Below are 27,973 nucleotides of genomic sequence, written 5' to 3' on the forward strand. Positions count from 1 at the left end.
ATATTTTAAAAAATAAAATAAAAACTAGAATTTAATATAAAAGTACACTTAAGCGGCTTCTTAATAATAACATAGTCAGAATAGATTTTTTTTATAAGAGAAACCCACAGAAGGGCCTACGCGTTAATTAATAAAAAGTACATAATCCTTAAAGGGACCTCAAACTCACTAATGCTCAAAAGATCTACAAAATTAAAAAAAAAAAAAATCTAAGAGCTTGAGGTCCCTTCAAAGCAAAAAGTAAAAGAAGACCTAGGTACATTCTACGGCGTACAAGAACGAGCACCCAAAAATGATGAAAACAACAAAAAATAGCTTTAAGATTAAGCAACCTATCCAGCACCCTTTCCAGATTGTCTCCACCACGAACACCTGCACTAAGAGTGACCTTATTAGTAGAACAACCGGAGGAACCAACATCCACCTTATGAACCAAATCAGCATAATTCATAGAAATGCAAAAGTGGATATCACACTTGTTCACCTTCATAGTAATATGATTAGCTAAAACATCAATTAAAACAAGTAACCTGGCTCCATTAATCCCAACATAGGTACACAAAATCCAAGATAAATCAGGACATGGACAACCAGAAGAAAAGCCCATCCAGCTGAGAGAAATGGTAAAACAGAAGGAACAGGAATAAGAAAACATCTGACAACCCAAGGAAGCAGCCATCCAACCATAGAAACAACAAATGTCAATCAACAGGAAACCCAGCCAAACAAACCTGCTGAAACACCAAGCACTAGAAGGAGAAACACCACTAAAATTGAGAAGGATATAGGGAAAAGTCCCACCAAAGCAAAACAATAAGATAGACCGAGTAACCAACCCCACAACCACCAACAGATCCAAAAGGACAAAAAATGCCAAATAGTGATGGAAACTTGACACTACAATAGAAATAAGAATACACAAGTAAGAAACAAACCAAGGACAATAAGAATTAAACAACAAAACCAACCAAAAGCACCAGGAGACACCCACGAATCCTCCTCCCAAGTAAGAGCAAAAATGGACATCAAGATACAACACCCACCACAAACCACCACCAGCAGTTAAAACAACCCCAAGGCATAGACAAAGTCCCTCAAACGACAACAAATAGGAACAACCGAGAGTAAAATAGACCATCAAGCCAAAAACCACAAGTGGACCACGACTGCCCAGAAAACAGATAGGCTAAACATCACAAGCAGTAAAGCTGCAATCGAAACAAAAACAATGCAGCAGCAAAGAAAAAGAACACATGAAATAAACCCAAACTAAAACCAGAAAACAAAGCCCCAACCAAAAGCACAAATTAGGTTCTAACTTCAAATTCTCATATATTAAGGTTAATTGTTAAATTTAATAATTATTTTAATAATATAATATCAATATTATTTTAAAAAATATTTATGACAAGATTTTGATATCAGTACCATTTTCATATAATTTAATAAATATAAAAATTTAAATATCATATACATAAATGAGTTATCAAATATTATTTTAAAATTAAAATGAGTTCCTTCTGTTTCTTTGTAGTTCACAATTTATATGACTTTCAAAACTATTGCTTTTATCCACGTTAGCCTTAATCATAACATACTAATTTTTTTGTTTTGAAATTTTGAGAAACAATGAAATTCAATGCAGCAATACTCACAATTCAAGCTTTGTTTGGGATGACTTTTCTACTATTTTTTAAAATAATTTTCTAATTTTTATGCAAAAAAAAATTTTTTATAAGCAAAAAAAAAAAAAATTATCCCAACCGAATCCTCAATCTCAACACTCACAAAACAGAATGTATATTCTTCAAGACCCTCTTCATAAAAAACCTATTAGAGCTTTCGTCATAAGTAGCAGGAAAAACCATTTTTCTTTGTTGAAAGTAGCTCTCATTATACTACAATTGCGTGAAGAATAGGTGCCTGCTGCTCGTGAATTAAAATGGCTCATAATAATATAAACAGGGTAAGATATTGATCCTACTCTATGAAGCCATATTACATAAATTTCCATATTTGATGGGTAAGATAACCAAGACAATTTCTAGTACAGTTACAGGACAACAGCTTTGAGCATCCTTCCATCATGCTAGCAGCACATGACAAATTTCAGCATGATTAAATTGGTTGAATAATATATACTCTATATATAGTAAAACCTGGTTACCTTCCTTAATAAAGCATATTAGTTAACCAGCACAAACCACACTGGAAATGCCACAATAACCTATAATGGTTGATGGTCCCCTTATGAAGGGTGACCATCCAGGAGCAACCAAGAGGTCTTCAAAACATTTATGAGACACTTTAATAGGGACTCTACGAACCTGGCTGAGGCCCTATTCATAACAAGTTTGTTCTCCCAAACCCAACTTTCTGATGCCTCTATGTACATCAGGGTGTAATCAATCAAACGCTAATTGTCAGCTGTCTTCTTCTTCATGGTCTTCATTGTGGATTATCCGGCGAACAAATTGCCCACGAACACGAGGCCGTTGTTCTGCCAATCTCTTCCGGCTCTGATAGCGTACCTGCAAATAACAAAACAAAAGGAAAAGTCCCAATTCTTTCCAAAACGTTCATGCATCACCATAAATGAATTACTTTTACATAACTAGCCCGAGGAATAGAGAGAAAAAGAATAAAATTTAAAAAATAATGTTTACTCAGTTGATGTAGCATGACTTGGTTATGGAGAATGAAAATCATAATTCCTCTGATCCAAAAAAGAAAAAAAACTCCATCTTTTATAAAGAAAAAATTAAGGCAATCAAGAATAAAATAAAATTTTCAAAATAATCTTGATGAAATGAATCATAACGAAATCTACGTAGCACATTTTCTTTGTATGATAAAAAATTAAGCTCCACAATAAAACAAATTAGTAATCAATGGTCACAACTACAAAATGAGACTTATCCAATATTAGAAGACCTTCAGATCCCAAGCTTGGGGGGTCAAAACTTCAACGCTTTGTATAGGATAGTCACATTAGATTATGCTCTGTATATGAATTTGAAATCTTTTGTATATGCTAACAGCAAACATTATTAGGTTTCCAACCATTGAAGAATCAATTACATGACAACAAAATGATTGAGTATTTTCGAGGAAGAGCTCATTACCTTTTTGCGCATGTTTCTTTTATTCTTTTTTCAACCAATGAAGAATCAATGACATGTTAACAAACTGATATATTTTAATGAAGGAGCTCATTAGCTTTTTGATGAGGACATAAGGAGATTTCTGCATGTCTATCATCGGAAGAATCGTAGATTGACGGCTATAATTCAGAGCCTTTATTTATGCTATATTTTGTTTGCATTTTATTTTTATGTTCTAGTTACTATTATACACCCCATGAGGGACAATAATTATATTGTAGCCCCAAGGGCATTTGCGTCTTTTATATTTTCTTTTGTTTTAGACTATATATAGAGGTCTTTTCTAATGTATGAGGGATGATTGATTATTAATGAAAATTCCAGCTTTTTTCTTGATTTCTTTTGTGAATTCTTGAGGGAAAGGAACCCTAGGAGGGCTAAGCATCACCCGTCAGCCGCCAGCAGAGGCCGAGGTTCGCGGTTAGTATTTGTGTTGTTTTCAATTTCCCCCTCCCTTTGCTTCCACCGCTGGCCACCCTTCCCAATCCACCCCAAACCGCCGGTCTATCCTCCCTCCACCTCCACCATAATCGACCTCCCTCCACCTCCCCACCACCAGCCTCCCCTTGCTGCCCCAAGCGCCGGTCCAAACATCACTGCCGATCCCCCCCTTCCACCGATCCAAGCCCCACCGCCCCTCCCCTAGCAGTCGGCCCACCTAAGTCCACCCTAGTCGCTGGCCATACTAACTCCAAACCCTAAATTCCCAATTCAATTTCCCTCCTAAATATTATCCAAATTCATCCCAATATTGATTTGGAAAGTTTCTAATTTGAATTCAAATTAATTTGAATTTCTAATCCCTTTCCTAATCAGTAGATCTAATTTAAGAAACTTCCCCAATCATTAAATCTAAATATTAATTTAGATTTAGGTAGCCAATCATCATTTATAGCCTAGGACCACATACATTGAATGTGGACATATTTCCTCTCTCCTTTGGCCGGCCCCTTCCCCTTTCCTTTTCCTCTCCCCAATTAATTCCCTAGCCTACCAATTAAGCCCATTAATCCCTCTTAAGCCGCCGGCCCCCTCTCTCCAGTTTTCCCTAATTAATTCCCCATTAAGGTAATTTGGAATTTCAGATTTTTCTCTTTTAATCTCTTTCCCTCCCATACCCAATACTTGACATCTAAAACCTAAAGGAAACTCCTTTCCCTAGTTTTGGCCGAACCTACCACCTCCCTCTTCCATTATTTCCCTAATTCCTTTACCCCAAAGCTCCCCAAGACTGGCCAACCCCTCCCCCCTCACCATCAAATTGCCGGCCACTTGACCATTCCGGAATTGAAGCGATTTATCTTTCCCGTGGATGGCCGGCCACGAGCGTGACCACGGATTCGTCTACTACCATCAAGGCTTAGTCGATATTCTACAATCTCTGTTCTTCGACCTCAATCTAGAAGTTGACAACACCGTCGACGCGTACGTTGACCGTATCCTATTCACCTTGGCACCTTCTATCAAAGAACATCTACCCTCTGGACTTTGGAAAATCATCGGACATCAGCCGACTACCCCTCCTCCAGCTAACTTTCTGTGGATCAAGGTCGTAGGCATCCTCCTCCTTTCAGTGGCATCCCTAGGATAGCTGAAGTTATCTAACCCCACTATCAAAAGTGAATAAGAGGAAAACTCGTAGGTAAAATTTATATTTGTTAGATGAGGGATTTTTATTATTAGCACATTTAGTCTTACTATATTTTGTTGTTACTTTGAATTGCTCCGTTAATTTAAATTGTAACTGCATGCCGAATCAAATCAACAACTACGAAAATTGAGAATCCAATCTTAGTGAAACATTAGATTATAATTGCATCGCTTAAAACAACTTTCTTATTAACATCCTGCAATTCCTGTGCTTGTTTCACATCACTTTTTGCCAAAGTTTCTCTTTCCAATGAAGAATCGATGACTTAATAACAAAATGACTGAATATTTCAAGTAGGAGCTCATTACCTTTTTGCCAAAGTTCCTTTCTTTTCTTTTTTGCCTGAATTTGCTCAAGGCAGCCTCTCTCTGAGCAAAACGATTTTGATCAGCTCCACTACCACTTCCAACAACTCCATTTCTCTCAGCTACGCCCATCGTGCTCTCAATGTTTGTTCCTCCAGCATTAATAGCTGTGCTACATCCCTTCTGCCCATCACTCCCGTGATTACTTCCTGAATTACTTCCATTTAAGCTATAGTTAGCAGCATTAGCTTCAACTGGTGTTGCGAACACATTAGATGAGTTGCAGTACTCAACATTTCCTTTCAAATTCTCAACGGACGAGTCATCCTGATCCAATTGGGGCTGCAAAGCATGGACATGATGGTGGTAGTGATGATAGTGATGATGATGGTGCTGTACTTGTACTTTCTTTTGTGATCCCCTTAATTGTCCAATCACTGGTGCTACGGCCACTTCATCAATCTTCTCTTGTGTGACTGGTTGAATGGAAGAACTTTGAGACTGAACACGATGAAAGGCTGATGTGGACACCTCTTTATATTTCAGTGGCTTCATAACTACATTTATGCTAGTAGAACCCTTATCATTATTGTTATTGCTACTACCATTAGAACCCTGTTGTAGAGGAGCTGCCTCAGAACCATTGTCAAATACAGAGTTTCCTCCATACGCTGTAGGCGTTTGAACGGAGGCTACTGAAGCAGGGTACCTGCATAATTTTGTTAAGTTGAGATCGAGCTAGTTCAAACACTTTGGCCACAAATAAACAGCTCACCTTGAGAATGCTGACAGGTTTGAGTGTTTTAAAACATTTCTTTCATCATTCGATGGAATAATCCTCGATCTGACTCTCTTGAGGCTTAGCTCAAGAGATGGCACAAGAGATGGCAACTCAACATATCCATTATCTTTGTTTTCTGATATTTTTAAGAAATCTTTAGAGGTGTCGGGAGGACCCAAAACCGATTGTTGATTAGTATTGATGGAGCTGCTGCCAAGTTGAGCAGGAGCTTGAGCGTGTGGTTCATCAATTGTGCCGTAATTCATATACAGAACTACATCAATATTGTTTGGCATATTCTCATGCAATTTCTCCGTGCTTGGACCAGTTAGTTTCGTGGAAATTCTATCAGTTTGATAAGATTCATTCCTAAGATCGGTGTCCATGATATAAGCCGCTGAGAATTCAAAGCGTAAAAGGGAAAAATAAATCATTTAAAACCTAGTTATTGGCAAATGATAGCAATTAAGAACAATACCTGTAATTTTCTTCTGTTCTTTCCAGTCGATGCTAGCATTTACTGGTACCTTCTTGCTGCAGAATGCTTCAGATTTAGGATGAATAACTTGGGCACAAGTACTATCACATGGACCTGCAATATGTTCGGATGGAGACATTGGTTGTGGGTTATCAGCTTCAACGGCACGTTTTGTCCAAGAACTCTGCAAATGTATAACCAATCTCAATAAATGCTTTCTTCGCAGGCTCTTGTGCTCTAACAAAGGGGATCTTCCTGCTCACATCATTTTGCATAGTAATTTTCATTTTCAACCTTGGTTAAAAGAAGTTATACCACAGTTCTAACTTGAGATTTCTCAGATTTTTCGTCTAAATTTAATGCAGTAGCGTCTTTTTCAACACTAGAGAAAATTGTTACATACAAGTTTCTATAGAGAATATAAAGCTAGAGTAGGGGTGGTAAATATTTTGCCTTTCCAAATTTATTTGTCGACCTCAATAACCATTCCACAATCGACCAGATCAAATATAACAACAAAGTTTCTCACCCTTATCATAAATAATATTTAATCATTGCCTATTTCTCAATATGGGGTGCACCAATGCATTCAATATCCAATTTACCCAAAATGGATGTTATGTCCCAAACCTCCTTTGATTGCTTAAGAGTCGAGGTAGATGAAAACGAGCATGGGAAATAGAAAATCGGCTCTGTCGGCGGGAGTCGAAGAAGGCATGCAAGAAGGCATAGGAGACTAAGGAGCTCATTTGGTTACTCAATATCACCTTCGATTTCGATACATGGTATCGAAGAAGACGAACGGAAATCGATTCATTTCCATCATTTGGAGTGGCGAAGGAGTCCATCGATTGGTGTCGTGGTCGCCTCCATCGGCAGGAGACAAATAAGGCGAATGGGTTTCCTCCCTAATCCCTATAAATTGGAGAAAGAGAGGAGGGCAAGGGAAAGAGAGAGAGAGAGTTAGAATAGAAGCGAGGGAAGAAGAAGAGCACGCCCTTGAGTTAACTTGACAAGAGGGAAGGTGTGTTGGGCGAGCGGCTAGGGAATGGGCAAAATTTACGTGTGGGGTAGAAGGTAAGAAATTTTACTTTTATTAACTATAAAATTTAAATATTGTTATCTTAAGATTTTTTTTATAAATTAGGATAATTAATTTATAAAATATTTATCTAGGTTATAACTTACCAGAAAGGAAAAAAAGAGTAAAGTAATGTATCATTTAAGTAGGTTTGAAATAAGATATGAATGTCAATTGGCAATATTATAATATTTATATTATGGGAGAGATGAGACATTTAAAATTATAAAAATATACTTATTTAACTTATAAAATTTTATACTTTCACGAGCTATATTGCTTATATTTTAGATTAATTTTAAGTTATAAATAATTTCAAATTAAATAAATAAAATGACTAGTACAATTACATTGATATTAGGTATTAAATTAAAGATTATAAATATTAAACATACTTAAACACAATTATAGATGGTATAAGGACTGAAAACGATAATAATAAATTTAAAATAATAATAATAACAACTAAATATTGATTGTCATTTAAATAAATATACATAGAAAGAGAGTACATATATTTCAAATATCAATAACAAATGAAAATTTAATTAGCACACCTAAGGAATAGAAATACTGCGATGCGGAGGGTTATTCAATAACCCGACCACTTTTATTTGATCATTTTCTCTTTGATTTTAAAAAAATTTGTAACCCTACATTTTTACAATCGATTGACTCGCTGTGGCATATGATACAAAAAAACTCTACATCATCTAGATTTATAAACGGCATCAAAACTAAAATATCTTTTAATGAATTGAGCAATGAGGACAGAGGCCTTGTACAACTTATAGGTTATTGTTCAAATCTAAATGCCCGAACTATTTTTTCTGTGCACTTAAATCATAAAATTATATGATTAGTCTGAATAGAAAAATTATTTTAAAAAGAAAAAGAGTAAATGCTAGATTTTCTTTGTATTGATAATTTAAATACTTTATATTTGAAGATTGTTGTTGATGAATCATGACTAAACATAGAAGACTATGCCACGCAAGCATAAAAAATCTGGGGAAGATAACTCAAAAAGACATAGTTAGAGGCATACCCAAATTAGACTTTTCCAATGATCACCTTTGTGATGCATATCAATTAGGATAACAACTTAAGTCAATAAATTCTAGTGCATTATTCAAAGTGGAGGACTCCGGGGAGTGAACATAGGTCAGGGTGACCGAACCACTATAAATCTCTGGTGTGTTTGTTCTTAATTTTGCTTTTGTTATTCCGCATTTTATTTCTTGCATCTTTACTTATTGCAAAATCTATAATATATGAGTTCCACTGTGGATCAAACGTATATCTTGTTTTTGCTCAAAAAGAAAAACAAAAGATTTAGAAATAAAAAACCGAAAAATATTTTTTTCTCGGCAAGTTTTGTTTAAAATCAAAACAAAATTTTGTTTAGATAGGTGTTGTCATATTATTTTTTACTGAATTATATTTCAAAAGGGATAATTTTTAAAGGGAAATATTATAAACACGAATTCACCCCCTCTTGGTGTGCATTTATAGTTCAAGTCGGTCTAAAAAAAGTTCAAGTCGGTCTAACAACCAATATTTGAACTTTCATAGGTGATGTCCATCTCATGTGACAGAACGAATGTGTGCAAGGCATGAGAATTATTTTGGGAAGTAAAAGTGTTTAATTAAGTTTATTTAGTTGTGTGTGCTTGTGTGTGTATAATATGCCTCAACTCCGGACGTAGCTTTGCGTCTGAACGCCACTAAAATCATGATGCGTTGATTACGACGTGGATATTCATATGTATTTAGTTTTATTATTTTTTACATTTTTATGTCTTCTCATCCGGACCGACCCGCCCAGAGTCCAGGTAAAAAAAGTGAAAATGACAAAATTTTCACTTTTCAAGGGCCTATTCAGTTTTCTTCTTCATCGTTCATTGCTCTCCTCGCAACACAAGCATTCATAGTTCTTCTTGCAACTTCCACCATTCGATTAGTTTTCATCTGCGTAAATAGCTTTACATTCAAAAAAGGTTAGTATGTTATTTTTTGTCTGTTATATTTTGAATATTGTAAATAAGCAGCAAATACATATCAAATACTCAATTGGGGTATTTGTTGAGTATTTGTACGTAATTGCTTAGTTACAGCTCTCATGAAGGTGAATGTTCTTCCCTATTTTATGTCATACTTCGTAAAGATCAGGTAACAAATAACATTGCAAAAAACATACATTTTAATAAAGCTGAGACTGTCACAATTGACAAGATTGTCACACAATTATGTTCTTTGCAATGCCAATTGTTTCCCGTCCTTTGTGGAGAAGAGTATGACCGAAAATAAGCAAGAACATTCACCTTCATGAGGGCTGTAACATCTGCACAGATGTATAACAACAACTTGAATACCATGATAGTGAAAGCAAGTCAAGAAGTGGTACTTTAAGAATTTGAATCCAGTCTTCCCAAATGAAACATATCAGTTTTACTAGTATTAGTGGAAAATCTCTCCACTAAACTCAAAAATTCCAAGTTGTTCTGCTTTTGCACTGAAACTTTAAGACGTTTTTCATTCTCATTGATTGGTGCATCTTTGACCGTTTGCACCAGCCATTCAATAATTGACTAATTTTTACGTGGGGAGTCCAGACTGTCAGGATTAATGAGTATTCATTGAATATTTGTAAATACGCAGCAAATACTTAGTTAGAGTATTTGAAAATACCATACACTACATTCCATAACAAGGAAAGAAGTAAACTGTGAACAAGCTTATATAGAGAAGATAGTTCACACATGCCTCCAAAAGATAACATAGAGACAAAAAAGAAGTTAAACCAACAATAAAGGATCATCAATAGGACTGAATAAACCGGCCCCCTTCAACCAACTAAAGCAAACAACAGAGATACACGTGCCAATATAAAGATGGCAATAAAAGCGATCAAGCCAGCTAAAAAGGACTATCCATAGAATGAACCAAACGGCACCAAATTCAACCACCTCAAACATAAATTATTACTTATGCAAGGGCACCCAAGCAGGCAAATAGCGAGATACACGTACCAGAATCAAAAAGCAAAAAATTAAATAATACGCATCAAATACGTAGTAAATATGCAGTAAATAAGTAGTAAATATGCAAAAAAAATGTAGTGAATACACAACAAAACGTAGTGAATACGCAATAAATGCTTAGTTCAATTACTTTAAATATAATTCAAGCTAAAGCAATTTTCTAGTACAAAAATTTCTTTAAATGAAAATTTAATTTCAAGAAATGAATTAAACAGCAAAATATTTTCCTTACACAGCTACAATTAAAAGTGCTGAGTTTTTTTCCCAATATAAAGTATAATTAAAGCGCTGAGTAGTTTGAGATTTCAATCATTCAAACCAAGTTATTATTTTATCAAAAATTGTATATAATGATTTATTAACATTCAATCGTTACAAATAAATTTAATTACAATTAATATTTTACTTAAACAATTGATATTCACAAATAAATTTATTACATTTATTATTATGAAGAAATGAAATCCATCATTATCCTCATGTACTCAGCTAATGGCTGACTAGAGGGTACGTCAATTATGAATTCCTCAGTGAAGCATTCGAGCATGCTTGTGAAATTACACTGCTTTGAACGTGAAGACATTTATGTTGTGTTGTCCTTCACAGGTGGTTTCCCTATTAAAAAAAATTAATCTCAAGAAAAAATAATTACAATATGTCATAATATATAATGAAAAGAAATTAGCCAGGAAGTTAAATCATATGATTCAGCTGATCCTTATTCTGTGTGCGACAGATAGAACTTTAAAGAAACACATGACACAAACTCTATATTCATTTCACTCACACCCTATAAAAATTATTCTTAAAAAAATAAATATAATTTCATTGAAAAAAATTTGGGCAGCTTGATTTAATATTAGGCTGCTTTTTATTATAAGTTCTATTTCAGACAGGTTGCATTTGTAATCTTCATCATGTTCATTCTGATGCCAAGCCCTCATCACTTTCTCTAAACAAAGAAAATAATCAGTTATAAAACTTGTGAGCTTAGAAATGTCATGACACCATTATTAATAGACTCGCTACGCTGTGGATAGAATGCCCATATTAAAACAATCCTTATTGAATGTTGTTGACAACTTATTCCTTATCACATAAAGATCTCCCAACCAGCCATGTGGAGATTCCCTTATATGATCATTTAAGCCCATGTTTTCTCAAATTCTTCCTCAAAGTCGCTTTTACTCAAACACTTATGGAAGAGGCCTTTAACTTTATTGTTGCTATTGAAGCACGACACTTTTGATGAAACCTTTTTATGAATATGACATTGGCACAGTCTATGAAAAGTGTGAGGTAATGCAACTTCTATGGCCTTAGCCATTATCTGGTCTTGATTTGTTAAAATGATTTTTGGATGTTTATCACCCATTATTCATACAAAAGTTGTACACAACTATGTAAATAATTCAATCATCTCTTATAACAAGAAGGTCACACTAAGCAAAATATTTTGTCAATGATTATTAACTTCGACAAATGGTGTGCATACTAAATTATACTTATTAAGCCTATAACTAATATAAAAAAATCATATTTTCAAAGCAGTCATAATCTACTCTACCCATCTCATCAACCCAAAAAATAATTTAACAATCTATCAAATTCATCAATTTTGACATCACAAGCGAACATGTTGTCATCAACTTGATGATCTTTAAATAACTCAATTAAAGTATTAGTGTCCCCAAATTCAATTGTTACTCTTCCTTTTTTCATAAAGTTATATGCATCCCTCTTAGAGAATCCAATATTTTGGATACCTCCAACTTCATCAGTAAAATAGGAAAATGCATTAATAGTTCTAATCCCGACTTTTATCATTGATTTAAGAACTAAAGCTTAATCATCACACATATTCCTACATGATCTAAGAAGATGTCAGTCTCCTGGCCTAGATGAATCATGATTATGGCTTTCAATAAATTTTTTCAACTTCCTATATCCAGTTTCATCCACTATAAACCTAACCATAGCTGGACAATAAGTTTTGGTGTCTGATTTCTGGTATTTCTTTTGGAAATTAAGATCAGGCATCTTTTTTGGAACCAACTATTGAATTAAAAAAATCCTTGCATTTAATTTTTTTCTAAAATTTGGCTAGTAACTATGATGATTCTTGTGAACAATAAAACCAACATTTTAGGCATCATTACAGTAAGGCTCGTATGCCTCTTTCTCATTCTCATACACTTCTTGATAATTAGCAGTAAATAATTTGAAAATAAGCAGTAACTACAAATTAAATAATTCGAAGATAAGCAGAAAATACGCATTAAATAAACAATAAATACGTCCAAAATACGCAACAAAAATGCAGCAAATACGCAACAAAAATGCAGTAATTACACAATAAAAATGTAAAAAAAAACTCACTAAACAAAAAATAAATACATATTAAATATTTAAATGCTATAATTAAGGTTTAATTATGCAACAAAAAGCAGTAAAATGCAGTAATTACGAAAAAAAATGCAGCAAAAACGTAAAAATACGCAGCAAAATATTAAGCCAATATGCAGCATTTGAAATTTTAAAAAGTGCATTAATTTTAAAATGCATTAATTTTAGAGTTAACAAATTTGCATTAATTTAAAAAATGCACATAATGTGTAGTAATATGAATTAATTTTAAAAATGTGCATAAATAATAAGTACATGTTGTAAGGAAAATTTTGAAGAAGTTAACTTTACTGATAAATTGAAACCTACATCTCCTAAACCTAGCTTTCCCTCTAGCTGCAGTTCTTTTAACTTCAATTGTTCTGCTTCCTAGACGTCTGCATACCGATTTTCGGTCTACGCATCCTGTGGGAATATCATATGCTCATAAAAAGAAAAATCTTCATGGCATTTTCTCTGTTCTTTCTTTCTCAACTTGTACGAAAAGTTTCTTAAGCTAAAATTTTTGTATATTGCAGAGCTTTCGCAGCAGAAATCCTGAAGAAAGAAGCACCAATCCTAAATTGAACAGTATGGTGCTGCCATTTTGGGCAGGGTCGGGTTGTAAAACATAAAAAAGTCAGAAATAATAAAACGAAAAACAAATGAATATCCATGTCGACAATCCACACGTCATGATTTTATTGGCGTTCGGACGCAGAGCTACGTCCAGACTCCGCACAAAATAATTTCTCCTCTCCCCTAGAGGTGTGCTTTACATCTGGTAATTTTAAATCATGATGCTCTTAAATGACTTTTCTATTAAGAGTATAAATGAAGAAACATGAATATATAGCACATCCTTTTTTTAGCTTCCCCGATCATTTTTCCCATAGTGACGATGTAAAATACACAATGATTAATAAAGAAGATTACCTCACAGTTGTTGTCATTAGTTATTTCTTATCTTGCATTAAATCTTTTGAGAGTAAATATAAAGAAAATTAATTTTTTTTCTTAACATGCAATAATTATTAGAGCCAATTTTATTATTTTTATTAGTAAGTTTAAAAAGGTTGACAAGACTAAACATATTGTTAGTAGCTCCAGAATTTGGAATATAGGTCTTGTTAACGGCGAATGGCGCACCATGGCGCAAAGGTCCCTTTAGAGCCATTCCGCATATCGAACGGCGCGGCGCGTGCCATTTTGAACATGGTGCAAACTATATAAGAATTATAAAATAATAAGCATTAATATGAAATTTCATTAAAAATGAAAGACAAGCTATCCAAGAGACAAGAATTCACATTTAAAGTCCTCACCCCTTCCTCCTCTTCTATAGAGTCCAATGTCTCCCAATCAAAGTATGCACTCATGAAGAAAACTTATACAAAGCGTGCACTCTGAAGAAGCAAACTAACACTAACAACTATTACTAAAGATGTTGAATACAACAATATGCCGGGCTATAAGGGGTCTAAGGGGGCAGCACGGGGTTCAACCAGCATCCCGAGCATGTACATAGCGATACCAAGAATGTACCGAGCGGTACCGAGCATGTACATAGCGGTACCGAGCATGTACATAGCAGTACCGAGCATGTACATAGCAGTACCGAGCATGTAAATAGCAGTACCGAGCATGTACCTAACGGTACCGAGCATGTACCTATCGGTACCGAGCGATTTTTTAAATTTTAAGAGGTGGACGCCTCTAAACCATGGTTGTTAGTGAAACACTTCAAGTAGCAATCAATAAGAATCATACCTGTTAAGCTGTAAATTCTTGTAAAAAATATTCATAAGTATAACGAAATTTAAAAACAATTTGGCGCGCTATTTTGCTCTGTGCGCCATGCGCCATGGCTCACATGTGGCGAAAATAGAGCGCGCTATTTTAAACACTTGCGCCTCGACATGAACATGGCGCCGTAGGTGCGCCACGCAGTGCGCCATGGCACATGCTATTTTGCGTCGTGTGAGGTAAATTATTTAAGGCACTAAAAAAAAATCGTAGTTAGAAGTCATACGATTGTAAGCTAGAATAATTGTAAGCTAGAAAGCCTTGATATGCAGTCACGTTATTATCGATATACCTAACTAGCGGGATTTCTAGAGAGAGTAGCGAGATTTCTAGAGAGAATTCTTTTCAAAATTTGTTGGAGTCTTTTGCGCGGGTGTCTCGGTGTCCTCCGGCACACCCATGGCAAGGCTAGATTGGAATCCGATCATCCCCTCCGATCATTTGGATGAATCTTCTTTTAGGGAAGGTAGATCGAAGGCACGGAGGAATTCTGCTGTTGGTCCTTTGGTGATTAGAGAGAAGACGGACGTTCCAATAATCTTGTAGTGAATTTCTTATGAAGGGAAAGGAAAGAATATTGCAGAGGTTTTTTCCCTAAAAAATCCTACAGCAATCAATGAAGGTAGCGGTTCCTTGGTAGAAACTTTGATAGATAAAGAAGCTTCATCTTCAGTAGGCCCGATCCTTAAAATTAATAGTTTATTTAACTCGGGTACGGTTTTGAAGAGTTCGTCGCTATTACAAGGCAAATTTGGCAATGCAATTGATGAAGGCGGTGAAATTACAAGAATTACTGAGAATCCTGAATCAACTATTAGAGCAGACAAGCCCATTCCTAACATGTGACAAAACTACCGAATATTAAGGTGGTATCTTCAAATAATAATGATGAAATGTCTAATGATGGGGCTGTTGTTAATTAGACCTAGTAAGTGAAGAAGAGAACATTCAAAAACTTCAGAATTCAGTGGTGGTCAAGGTGTTTGGCAGCTATATTCGACTTTCTGTCATAAGCATGGTGTTGAGGAAGCAATGGAGAACTTTGGGACCTTTCATTTAACCAGTTTGGATTTTGACTGGTTCCTGTGCTCTTTTCAATCGCAGGAAACAAAGGATTCAATTTTGAGCGGTGCACCTTGGTTCGTAGGTAATCACATCATTGGTATGGATAGCTGGAAGCCAAAATTTTCTCCTTCTACGATGAAGGCCTTATTTTAACCTATTTGGATTCGGTTGCCACACCTTCCGCTAAAATGTTGGGATGAGATCAACAATACCCGAATTGCTTCAAGGGTTGGGCATTCCCCTTTACTTAGACGGCAATATATTTAATTGGGGCAAGAGGGAGTTTGCAAGAGTTTGCGTTCGAATAAATCTTGATGCTCAAATTTGTTAGGAGTTTGGATTGAAGGTACACAAGGAAGATTCTTTCAAAAGATTTAATACGAAAAGATTTCATCTTTCTGTTTTAATTGTGGCAAAATTGGATATATCCGGTCAAATAGCAAATGGAGTAAGGAAAGAAAATCTTGTTTGCATCCATCAGTCATTCAGAAGAATCAAGAAGTTAGTGTAGGAAATCGGGTTAGTGCGGTAGATCTGAAAATTCATCTATCTGTTGAATCGGGAGAAGAGGAGAATAGCAATGAAACAAATTATTAAAGACCATGGATTCATGTGCATTACAAGAATAGATTTTTCAAACCTGCCAATAGAACTGAAAATCCAAATCAGCAGAGGAAATTAGCTTCAATCGCTTCTGGCCATGAAGTGTTAAAAGAAGCTAAGAAGAAAAATGAAGTTGTTTCAGGTGATGTAGAAATGGTTGGAAATCTTGAACCATTTGCCCAAGTGATATCCAAGTTTGATGAAGCAAATGGTGTAAGTGTTACTGGAAAGTTGCCTGCGGATACGGGTTTAATGAAAGATATGTCATCAACTCAAATTGATGCATCAAACGAAGATAAATGTTCAGAGAAAGAAGAACCCCAGGAGCAGAATATTGCAGAACCGGAAGATGCTTCAACTCAGAAGCTGAAACATGAGCTTGAAGTCCAGAGTGATGCTTTATCAGTTCATGAAAGTAATGGCAATGTAAGTGATCATAAAGGTAAAGATGTAACTGGTAATACTAGAATCGGGAGGAATACTCCTAAAGCGTCTCAAAATAAGTTGAAGCTCTCTAAAGAGATGAAGATGCTAGGTCCAATCAAGGGCAGTCAGAGAACTAGGAAAGGCGAAGGAGGTATTGAAAGGGCTGGGGCCTCTTCCCCATTCCATCTTTAATGTCTTCAATAATTTTCTGGAATTGTAGGGGAGCTAAGAGAATAGAAGCTTCCCACTATTTGAAGAGTTTGATTGTAGAGAATGATGTTTTTTTTTTCATTGGGCTAATGGAAACTATACTTGAAATTTTCGATAAAGATGGAGTTTGAAGAATGGTTGGTGATGATTGGGATTTCTTCCATTTTGCTGCTAGTGGAACTTCGGGAGGTATTCTAGCTCTTTAGAAATATAGGATTTCTTCCTTTTCATTGTTGGATTCTTCCAACCAATGTATTATTGGGAACTTGATCTCTCCTTTGGGTTATTCTGTGAAGGTGTCTATTGTTTATGGTAACAAAGATCTTTATGAAAGAAGGAAATTGTGGAAAATGATAGAGGATAATACAACAAGTTCTGAGCCATGTATCATAGGGGGAGACTTTAATTGCTTATTGTCTAAGCAAGAGAAGAAAGGGGGGAAAAGAATTATGTTTTCACAAGGTCCACAAGAGATGAAGGAATTCATGACCATAAATGACTTCCATGACATCGATATCATTGGCCTCAAATATACTTGGTGCAACAATAAAAATGGATTCGCTCATATATAGGAGAGACTTGATAGAGTTTGTTTAAACTCTAAATCCCTGTCGAATATTCCTTTTGCAGTGATAAAACATCTCCGAAGAGTTGCTTCTGATCATTGTCCACTACTACTTCAGTTAACTAATTCTAAATAAGCTAAGCAAAGAGAAATTAGATTAGAGAATATCTGGTGTTCTTATGAAGCTTCGAGGGGTATCATTGCTAAAGCTTAGAGGAAGAAAGATCATGGAGTGGTGGCAAAGGTCCTTAAAAGGAAGATAAATTGATCTCTCAAAAACTTGTACTTTTGGAGTAAAAACAAATTGAAAGAACTTACCAACATGAAGCAAGAACTACAAAAGGATATTTTTCAATTACAAGAAGAGGAGGCTAAGGCAGATGGGTTGAGTTCCAAAAATATACTCAAACTCAGGATAAAAGTGCACGAACTTAATGTCACACTTGCTAGAATTGCAACGTGGTGGGGTCAACGATCGAAGGCCCAATGGATGGAAGGAGAATGTTTTTATTATACTTATGCTATACAGCTAGAAGAAACGGCAACTCAATCAATCAGCTATCATTTTCTAATGGCACAGTAGAAACATATCCGGAAGTCATTCATACATCTTTTGAGAATTTCTTCTCGAAAAAAAATGGAGTAAATGCAAAAGTGAATTATTCAATTGGCCTTCCTTTGACTTGGAAGATCGGTTAAATGAGGAGACGAAGAAAGAGTTGAATACAAAATTTACAAAAGAAGATATGTACTCTACTATTATGAAAATGAGCAACAATAAGTCGCCTGGTACAGACGCGGCCAATGCATGTTTTTTCAAATCATATTTGAGTATAGTGAAGGATGAAACATGGAATGCTATAAATGATTTCTTTATTTCAGGTATCATGCCTGATTACTGGAAGGAGATGACGGTGGTGCTAATTCCTAAAGTCCCGAACGCTTCTGAATGTTCTAAATTCAAACCTATATGCTTATGCCAGACCATTTAAAATATGGCTTCAGGTATGATTTTAAGCAAATTAAGTTGTCTTCCTAATATTATTTTTGAATATCAACGACCATTTGTTCCTGGAAGAAGTATATTTGATAAATGCCTACTAGCTTAAGAGATTTTGAACAAAATGAGATTTTCTGTTGCAAAATCGAGATATATGCTTTTGTAACTTGACATGGAACAACCCTATGATAACATGAGTTGGGAGACGTTGAATCAAATTATGAAGCTTATGGGGTTTCGGACAAGATTATAGATCTAATTATGCAATGTGTTTGCTATCCTAAATTTTCTATTAAGATCAACGGGAGGATGACAAAGTGGATAACAACACAGTGGGGATTTAGGCAGGGCTGGCCGCTGTCTCCAAGCTTATTTTTTATGTGCTCTGAACTACTATCCAAAGCATCTCCTTTACGTTGATGATGTACTAATTGTAGCTGAGGGCTCTAGAAGCAATGCAATTTTTTTGAAGCAAATCTTTAAGGAGTACTATGATTGGACTGGACAACATATAAATTCACAAAAGTCAATGGTTCTATATGGTAAAACTATTTCAAAGAAGAGGAGAAGAAGATTGAATAAACTTACGGGACTTAATCCAGTTAATGAAATGAATTATCTCAGCATGAAGATGGCATTAAGGAGACTGAAAGCTGCTGATTACCATTTTGTAAAAGATAAAGCAATGGAGAGATTAAACACGTGAGGCTCTCGCTCCTTATCACTGGCAGGAAGAATGTTGTTAATCAAAATAGCATTTTCCTCTATCCTCTCATACTTAATGGCTCATTCTCTAATACCAAAAAGTGTTCTGCTGGCAATTGATAGAATTTGCAAAAAAAATTTGTGGCACAGGGAGAACGGAAGACGAGGCTTGCATTATATATCATGGACTACACTGTGCTCTTCCATAAATTCTGGTGGCTTCGGCGCTCAGGGAGCAGCGGATAGACAAGGTCCGCTCAGATCGCGTCTAGCATGGAACTTTATACATAATCAAAATTAACTTATTAACAAAGTATTGAAGGCAAAGTATGGTGATGGAATTTGGGAAGAAGAAATTAAGAGGAATTCCTCTCATTCATGGTTAATAATAAAGGATGGTGCACACTATTTGAAACCTATTATAAGATGGCAGGTTTATTTAGGCACAAAAATAGACATTACAAACGATGTTTGGCTGCTAGATAGAAGTTTAAACAAGTGGCCTGCGACCTGTAATTTAAATGAACTTCAAGGAAAAAACGTCTCCTTTCTCATTGATGAAGAAAACGATGGGATAGGGAGGCTTTGAAGACTCATTTCTCTGAAGAAATGAAAATCATGATTTTACAGACTCCAATTGGAACATGTGTTGAAGAAGATAAAGTTGAATTAATCATATCTGATTAAGGCAGATCAATTACATCAATGTCTTATGAAGCTCATTATCAAATTCAAGAAGGAAATCAGAGAGATCTGAAATGGATGAAAAAACTTAGGAGTTCCTCATAGGGAGTTCTTATTTTGGTGGAGATTATTTAATGATGCACTGCCTACTAATGCATGGTTGATTTATGGGAAACTACATTGCAATATTACCTGTCCGAGAGGCTGTGAAGTTCCTGAAGATAGGGAGCATATTTCAAAACGTTGCTTGAAACTCTTAGAAATATTGCATATACTGAGGCAATGGGGTATAAATGTTCCGGAATTTCAAAGTCTGGATCAATGCTTTGAGGGACTGAAGATTGTAAGACGAACGAAGCATGGCCTTTCCAGAATTTACATTGCGGCTGTTTATCACAACTGGAAAGTCAGAAATATGGCTAAAGCATGGAATATCAGTTACTTCGTCGTCATCTATAGCTGCAGAAGTCTTATCTAACTATTCGTATTTGCATTCATTACCAATCAAGAAGAACTAGGATATCAATCAGCAGTCTATGCTGTCTAACGCTTGGTGTCCCCCACCTGATGGTTGGATTAAACTGAATGTAGATGCAGCGGTGTTGCAATCCAATTTGGCAAGTATTGTTGGTGTTTTAAGAGACCATAAAGGAAGAATGCTATGTGCTTATGAAAAGAAATTAATTGATTGGGATGCTTCTTTTTTAGAATTGAAGGCTATTTTTAATTTTGAAAACTCTATTCAAGAGTGGATGCTCGCAAATAAAGGATTAATAATAGGAGGTGATAATGTAAATACCATGAAGAAGCTTCAAAATTTCATAAATGTGACTCCGGATAAGATCAATAAAGCTCTAAGGCTAGACCTCTCTTTTTTAGAAGTTTTTAAGAATATTATATTTCAATTTGTTCCTAGAGAATGTAATAAGGTGGTAGATTATTGTTCACATATTGTCATATTAGGTGATTTCTATTGGGATGTTTTTTTAGACAGTGAACTTCCTTCAAGCTTTGTAGACTTGAACAGGAAGGACTATGATAATTTTCTTTTTCATTAGTCGTTTGCAATTTTCTTTTTTAGTTTTAATGCAATTTGCGTAGTTTCAAAAAAAATGATTTTCCTAGAGAGTTGAGAAAGTGCCTGAGTTTGTTAATTTCTTCTGGATTGAACCATTGTGATTCTACAAAGTAGGTATACCCTTCTTCGTGACCATTATTCTCGCCATAATTTGAGGACCTTTAATAGAGTTTTCAATATATATTTTTTTTGATGAGTTTTTTCTTCTCATAATAATTATATTAGAAATTATTTCTGGAAGAAGGCTTCACCCTTATTGAGGAAAAGGATTGTAGCAGTAAGTCCCTTATCCTAGGGTTTGATGGTTTTCATGATAGATATTTTGGAGACCAAGCATTACAATCATTTTTTCCTTCTTCGACTTGTGTAACAAAAAAATATTTCATTTAGTGATGATAAGTTTTCTTTTCTTAAGGTTTGAACTTGAACTTGATTGATGACATTATTAAGTTCTTTAAGAAACTCAACCACTATTTCTCTCTCTACAATTTGCTTAAGAACTACCATTTCATCATAGCATGTCTTCTTGAGATCATGATAATAATTTAGTTTAAGTCAATAAACCTTCATTACATTAAATTACTCAATAACATGAATGTTAATTTGCTTGATTGTTGAAGTCTTAGTTTGATCTCATAGGTGAGAGTACTATCATTCACTTTTAAATACGTCTATTTAACAGCACCTCAAACTCCTTTTGCAATGGAGAGAAACATATATAGCACACTAATTACAAAAAAGAGGAGAAAAGTCCCCAAGTGGGGCTTATATCTAAAATAGGAAGAGAAAAAACACGAATTGTAATCTCACAGTCAGAAGAGGATCAATCTAATTGTTAAAACTCTTAATCAGTAAGCTCAAGGATATCTACCAAAATTAGATGAGTTGTAAGTCCCACAATCCTTCAATATAAGGCATAACCGCATAAGATAAAAGGAGATGAACGTGAACAATGAAACAAACTCACTATTCTTCCAATTCTGGTTCTCTAACTCTCTTTTATATACATTCTATATTTCTTAGATAAATCTTCCATTTAAGTAAATCTTTTCAATAATAAAAATAAAGATAGTGATCTCTTCGCTTTCCTTCTCCACTTCTATGTCGATTTTTTTTTGTTTAGACATAGGACACTTTTTTAATAATAAAATGATGCCACAATAAAAAAAGTTGAAAGTGTGAAATAATTTATAGGACTGCACAAGTAGTTTTTTTATTATGATGCATGTATTGTATCAAATTTTAGCATGTTCAATCTTAAAGCAAAATAAATGCATTAAATATAACAAAATTGTGTCAATCTATATTGATAAAAATCTGATCAGGATGAAGCTCAAACTCTTAGATCTGCTTTGAGATTTATGTAAAATTAATTATAAATGAATTGCAATCTTAAAGCAAATCCAAATATTTTGAACCCATTCTGATCAAAATATTGATCAGAATATCCTGACAATTTTTTTCCCATTTAAAACATTATTGGATGCATGCATGTGTGTCATCTTTGCACCCACACTTGGATGCATGAGAATGACTTGTATATGTACATGAAGAAGATAAAAATCTTCAAGAATTCTATGAACAATGCTTATTATTTCTTATGGCCTAAATAAAAAATAATAGCAGGCAGACAGCACTCATTAAGGTATATTTAGTAAAGAATCTTCAAGTAAAAAGCATATGCAAACATAATACTCCAAAGAAACACTCAATTTCTTAGTGTAGCTCCTTAATTCGTCCACAGAATACGAAGCAAAACACTGAACAAGAATCCATTTATCAGATATGGATTCATACCAAAGAAAATAAAATACAATTGGAGAAATCATGTACTTTATCTCAGATTGATTATCAATTGATTTAAAGAGGTTGACCAAGGTTTGAGAGGATAAAGGTTATCATTTTAGGCAAATTTTCCAGGTAAGCAATTATTTTGTAAATCACTAAAGGCAGATAATATATACAAAATGAATTACCTGAGTATCGCTTCCATTATCACTGCCATCCCTTGCACTCAAGCCGATACTACCATTGTCCTCCTCATCATTGCTACCAGTGTTATTATCAGAATCATCTAGGCTCTTTAATTTAGTATATTTTTGGCCTTGTATGCCACTTTCGCTTCCACTTCCACTTCCACTTCCACTAGACTGAGAAAAAGTGAAATACAATGCTAAGGAATGGAAAAAATATACAAAGACTACAATCAATAAAGACCAAGAAAATTAATGCAGGCAATGCATGAGGCTCCCACCAAATGTGAGGTCTGGCAAGGGTTTCTATATGCAGCCTGTTTCGTGCATTAGCAAAAGATTGTTTCCATGATGTGTACCCATAACCTACAGATCACAAGAAGGGCAACCTAAACATCACACCTATGCCCACCATCAAGCATAAAAAAAGATACTAAAGAGCAAATGGGGCTTTATTCCTATAAGTATAATATTTTATGAATAGCCCAGGCAACATTTCCTTAACACAAGAGCTGAGAAGCGAACAGCCTCTCTAGTGAAGAAATTACACTAACTTATCATATAAAAAGAAGGCAACATATTTATCTGACAACCTTTTAGTTTGCTTTCCACGTAAGTCAACCAGATTAACGTTGAAACAACCTTGGATAAACTAGTATTACAATTTGAAAAAAAGAAAATGATTTGCAACCTATATCCTATAAAAAAAGAGAATTTTATAATGAAAATCTTTGCTGTAATCAAATCACATTGAACAACATAAGTTTGACTCCTTGTTAAAACATAACATAAGATTACTCAATTTAAAAGTGCTTGGAAAATGCTAAATAAAACCCTAACAATTAACTTACACTATGGCATCTTCTCCATACATGCTGCCAAAGGTTCTTAAGCTCATTCTTGCGAATTGGTTTAACCAGAAAGTCAACAGCACCCTTAGACAAGCATTTAAACACTATACCCATGGAATCATTGGATGACATCACTGCACAAAAATCACCAATCATAGAAGTTACAACTGCTGCGCTGGAAATAAAACAAAATCAAATGTTTTGCTGTATGCTTGAACAAGCTATTGGAAATATTACTTACTAATTACAGGAATGGTCTTGTGAGTTTTATGGCTCATGATCTTGCATAATAGACCAATTCCAGACCAACCAGGCATAACTACCTCAGTCAAGACTAGATCAATATGATTCGTTTGATCTTGTAAGACTCTCCAAGCTTCCAGACCATTTGCAACAGCAGTAACTGTAAGAGAATTGGTTAATATTAGAAAAAAATATCAAGAAACTTTTGTTTTAGGGATAATTAAAACTTGCAAATTAAGTACAATAATACCAGAAGATTAATATAGTTCTAAATGAAATGACGAAGTGATGAACATTAGAAACTGAATGAATAAATTGTGTGTCCGTTTTACATGCCAGAGTGAAAATCTAGCTATAAAATATATCTGATGTCAATACCCAAAATACTTGAAGCACAAGCATTCTTGTCAATGATTACTTAGGCCAATCATACAAGAGTAAAATGTAAATAGATAAATACCCAAAACTACTGCAGTTTCTAGCAAAAATGTCAACACATGGAAGTTGCTCAACACTTGAAGTGGGATTCCTTTTTTTGCTGAGTACATTACAAGAGGAAGGGGTAGATCTTTCATTTAAACTTTGTAGATCCAAAAGTCTATGTGCATGCATATTACACATTGCAAGGACCCTAACATTAATCAAATTATTTAATGTTAATTTCCATTTCCTTCTTTCTTGAGTATGTTTGCATTGTCCTAGCAATTCATTGTACTAATTATAAGAGCATTTCTATGTTTGCCTATTTCCAAGTATTTAAAGTATTTTCGTAGAATTTCAAGGAAAAACCAAAGCAACTTCAATTTCAAGTGTTTACTTTGAAGATACTATGGATTTGATTGCTCCCCAACTTAAATGAATTAGCCCTATTCATTGCTTTTACGCTTGGAAGGAAGCTGTAAACAATTTTCAAGTCTAATAACAAATTTTTTATAATCTAATTTGAACTCAAAATCATTTCTTATTCAAGATAAATTATACATACACATGATTGAATTCAATAACTCGGGGAATTACATGAACACTAAAAAAGTCACATACGGACACGGAGACCCTCAACAAGAGCTGCAAGCATCTAACTCTCTGAAATTCATCAATATGACAGGCTTCCTACTTCATTCATGAAAGTAAAGCACAAACTATTATTCGATTATTGTCAGGCCAATCAATTCTTACGCTCAATAGATCCAACAAATGTTTTGCCCTGTTCATCCATCAAACAATATTGTGATGGAGAAAATATTTAAAGGCAATAGTGAGAGAAAAGAAAAGTTAGGCTTCAAATTAACCTAACACAATTTATCAAAAAATCTTTAAGGAATTCCCCAATGAAGGATGTTCCCTGTTTTTTCTAGAATTGAACACTAATCAAAGGAAGCTAATTCAACATAAGTACCATAACCACTCCACTTTACCAATTCTTGCTTCAGGGAATACGATGTGCACCAAAGGAAGTTAACTTAATCAATGCATTTTAACTCCACTTCACATTTATCACCTGATTCAATATGTTCATATACACCCAACACTAGGTAGGCTAAACCAGGTACTGCAATTCTTTTATACTGTGTTAAAATGAGTTAATAAGAAATTAAATTAACTCACCACAAAATTGAAGTCCACAAAGGGATAAGATTGTCTTACTAATGAACTTGTCAATTCAATTCAACAAGGCTACTCGGCACAACTATTCGGTACTCAATCCGGTTATCATTTGAATATAGCATATTAATATGCTATCAAATTAGCTCAAGCAACCAAAGATGCTTGCCAACTCAAAGTGGAGCTTCCAATAACTTCAGTATAAGTTTTATTCTCAAAGAACTAGTGCTTTACTTGGAATTCATCATGACTTCTCAATGCACCTTTATATGCTATAGCTAGATAAGTTTATTCATTTTACAGCAACCAATTCTCAGATCTTATTATGTAATTTCACTTGAATAGCTCAAATGTAACCTTTTATGTTGACTTGTAACTCAATTCAAGCACACATATCAATTAAATCACATTAGTCTTAAGTTTTTTTGGCAATCTAATGAAATTTTAGAGCTTATCTCTCTGCCGTCTCTATTTGTCTCATTTTTTCATTCCTGTTCTCAACCCATTTTTATTATTAAGGTTCTGATATCATCCACAGCATATTTGAGATCAAATTATCCATACATACTTTACCAATTTAGCATGTTCCCAATATCATTTTGTAAAATTTATTATAAACATACAAACGAAGAGAAAATCATGATTAAACAAACAGCATGTAAACTAATGAAAACTAGTCATGAATTATCAATGTTACTTTTCATAAGCAAATAGATTGATCATTAAATAAACAAATATGGAAACTTTTGCAAGATATAGGTCATATTTTCACCTAAGACACTTATGCAGATAGTTGAATCAGTAAAATTACTACCATGTTCTTAGTAAAGTCTAATCACCCCCAAAAAAAGCAAAAATGGCTACAGCGAAACTCTTCTTTTACAAAACTATAGTAAATGCAACTTTGCAGTGAAAAAAAAATTCATGTCAAAAAATGATGTCTTCATTACCACAAGTTGCTTACCATCATAGCAACAGTTCCGTAGCAAGGCGCATAGCACTTGGCGGGTGGAATCATCATTCTCCACCAGAAGGACCTTGAGAGTTCTTAAAGGAAGGAACCTCTCCCACCGAACAATAGGAGCCGACGGTTGGTGTTGCAGCTTCTCCAGCACAGGATTAACATGAAATTTTACAGCTGCTTCCAGTAAATGAGCTTCATTTAAATCCATTGCAGCTTGATTGATCCTAGACTCATCTTCATCAGCAAGTCCATGTCCCTCTCTGGCTAACCCATCCCTTACTTCCTTGGGTTCATTTCTGGTGCCACAATTTAGTTCATCCATCCCTTTGCTGCCCAGCCCATCAAAGGGGCTCACCTTTTGGTGTGTCCCTCCCATCAACGAGATTCAAAAAGACCAATAATGAAGAAATCGTTCCACTGGACTAGCGTCAAGCACTCCTTAACGGAGATCTTACGCATTCCGTTATCTTCGAGATATCGCCACCTATATCGGTACTAAAAAACAAAACAACGAAGCAAACATCAAGCCAGAGCATCTTCGATAATAGAACAATAAACTCATACGCGATTGAAGCTCCGTAAAGCATCAATAAAAAATATAATCGGTAAAAAAAACCGTATTCTAAACCCTAATTTGAAACCAATAATCCTTTACACCACTTACCACACGGCCACGCCAACAGCTGCAGCACCTCCAAAATTTCCAAAAGAAAAATAACCTCACCACAAAAAGGCAAAGCAAGAAATTACTTCCGGAGTAAGTAGATAGGGAACAATCTAGCGTTATGTCATCTATAGACAATCATAATATACGACGAAAAAAAAAATAAAAGCAAAAACAGAGCAGAGAAACAGAATGAATACCTTCACCTTCGCAAAGAATGGGAATGCCCATTTCTTGATTCGAAAAGAAAAGATGATTAGAGGCGCGGATCGTGGCGAGTCCACCAGAAATTAGGGTTCCGAAACAATTCTCGTGCTCTATGACAGCAGAAGAAAACGAAGGATGAAGAATATACAATAAACTTATAAGAGTTAGGGTTTTCTTCTCAGATTGCAATCTCTGCCGTTCTGCAACCGAGCATGACCGGTGGATTGAGAAAAAGAAAGAAATCGATGGAAAGTAAAGAGAGGGAGAAAGAGATGAAGAAAAGATGTGAAGAACGAAGGACAGAAGAAGATATTATTCTGGCGACGAGGCCAAGAGTGACGTGGGACAGATGGAGGCGAAGGGGGCCCAATGTGTTAAATGTAGGGACCACTAGCGGTCCTAGCTGGTACCAAAATCAAAAACCCGAAGCTCACGAGC

The 27,973-nt window shown here is 34.9% G+C and overlaps 1 protein-coding gene across 2 annotated transcripts; it reads right to left on the minus strand.

Moving 5' to 3' along the window:
* Positions 1-1,933: 1,933 nt before the first annotated feature.
* LOC110106776 (two-component response regulator-like PRR73) lies at positions 1,934-27,829 on the minus strand. 2 transcript variants are annotated; one of them, XM_020836786.2, is made up of 10 exons: positions 27,529-27,829; positions 27,329-27,383; positions 26,665-27,159; positions 24,097-24,258; positions 23,856-23,989; positions 23,008-23,181; positions 6,380-6,563; positions 5,896-6,298; positions 5,124-5,829; positions 1,934-2,531 (listed from the first exon to the last, which is right to left on the minus strand). In XM_020836786.2, the coding sequence occupies exons 3-10, from the start codon at positions 27,038-27,040 to the stop codon at positions 2,424-2,426; spliced, it is 2,247 nt and encodes a 748-aa protein (XP_020692445.1). In that variant the 5' UTR covers positions 27,041-27,159; positions 27,329-27,383; positions 27,529-27,829; the 3' UTR covers positions 1,934-2,423. The 2 variants fall into 2 exon arrangements, with proteins under 2 accessions (XP_020692445.1, XP_028548435.1); XM_028692602.1 differs by having other exon boundaries at positions 5,896-6,313.
* Positions 27,830-27,973: the final 144 nt, after the last annotated feature.

This window comes from Dendrobium catenatum, unplaced genomic scaffold, assembly GCF_001605985.2.
Source record: "Dendrobium catenatum unplaced genomic scaffold, ASM160598v2 original_scaffold_237497, whole genome shotgun sequence".
In the NCBI taxonomy this organism is placed as follows: domain Eukaryota; kingdom Viridiplantae; phylum Streptophyta; class Magnoliopsida; order Asparagales; family Orchidaceae; genus Dendrobium; species Dendrobium catenatum.

What these genes read in the sequence shown, in the direction of transcription:
- LOC110106776 (XM_028692602.1), bottom strand. Translation starts at nt 27,040, where the DNA reads ATGGGAGGGACACACCAAAAGGTGAGCCCCTTTGATGGGCTGGGCAGC. An exon ending in AACCTGTCAGCATTCTCAAG is followed by an intron (nt 5,830 to 5,895) that starts GTGAGCTGTTTA and finishes AAAATTATGCAG; the next exon opens with GTACCCTGCTTCAGTAGCCT. An exon ending in AAAGGAACTTTGGCAAAAAG is followed by an intron (nt 2,532 to 5,123) that starts GTAATGAGCTCC and finishes TGTTATTTGCAG; the next exon opens with GTACGCTATCAGAGCCGGAA.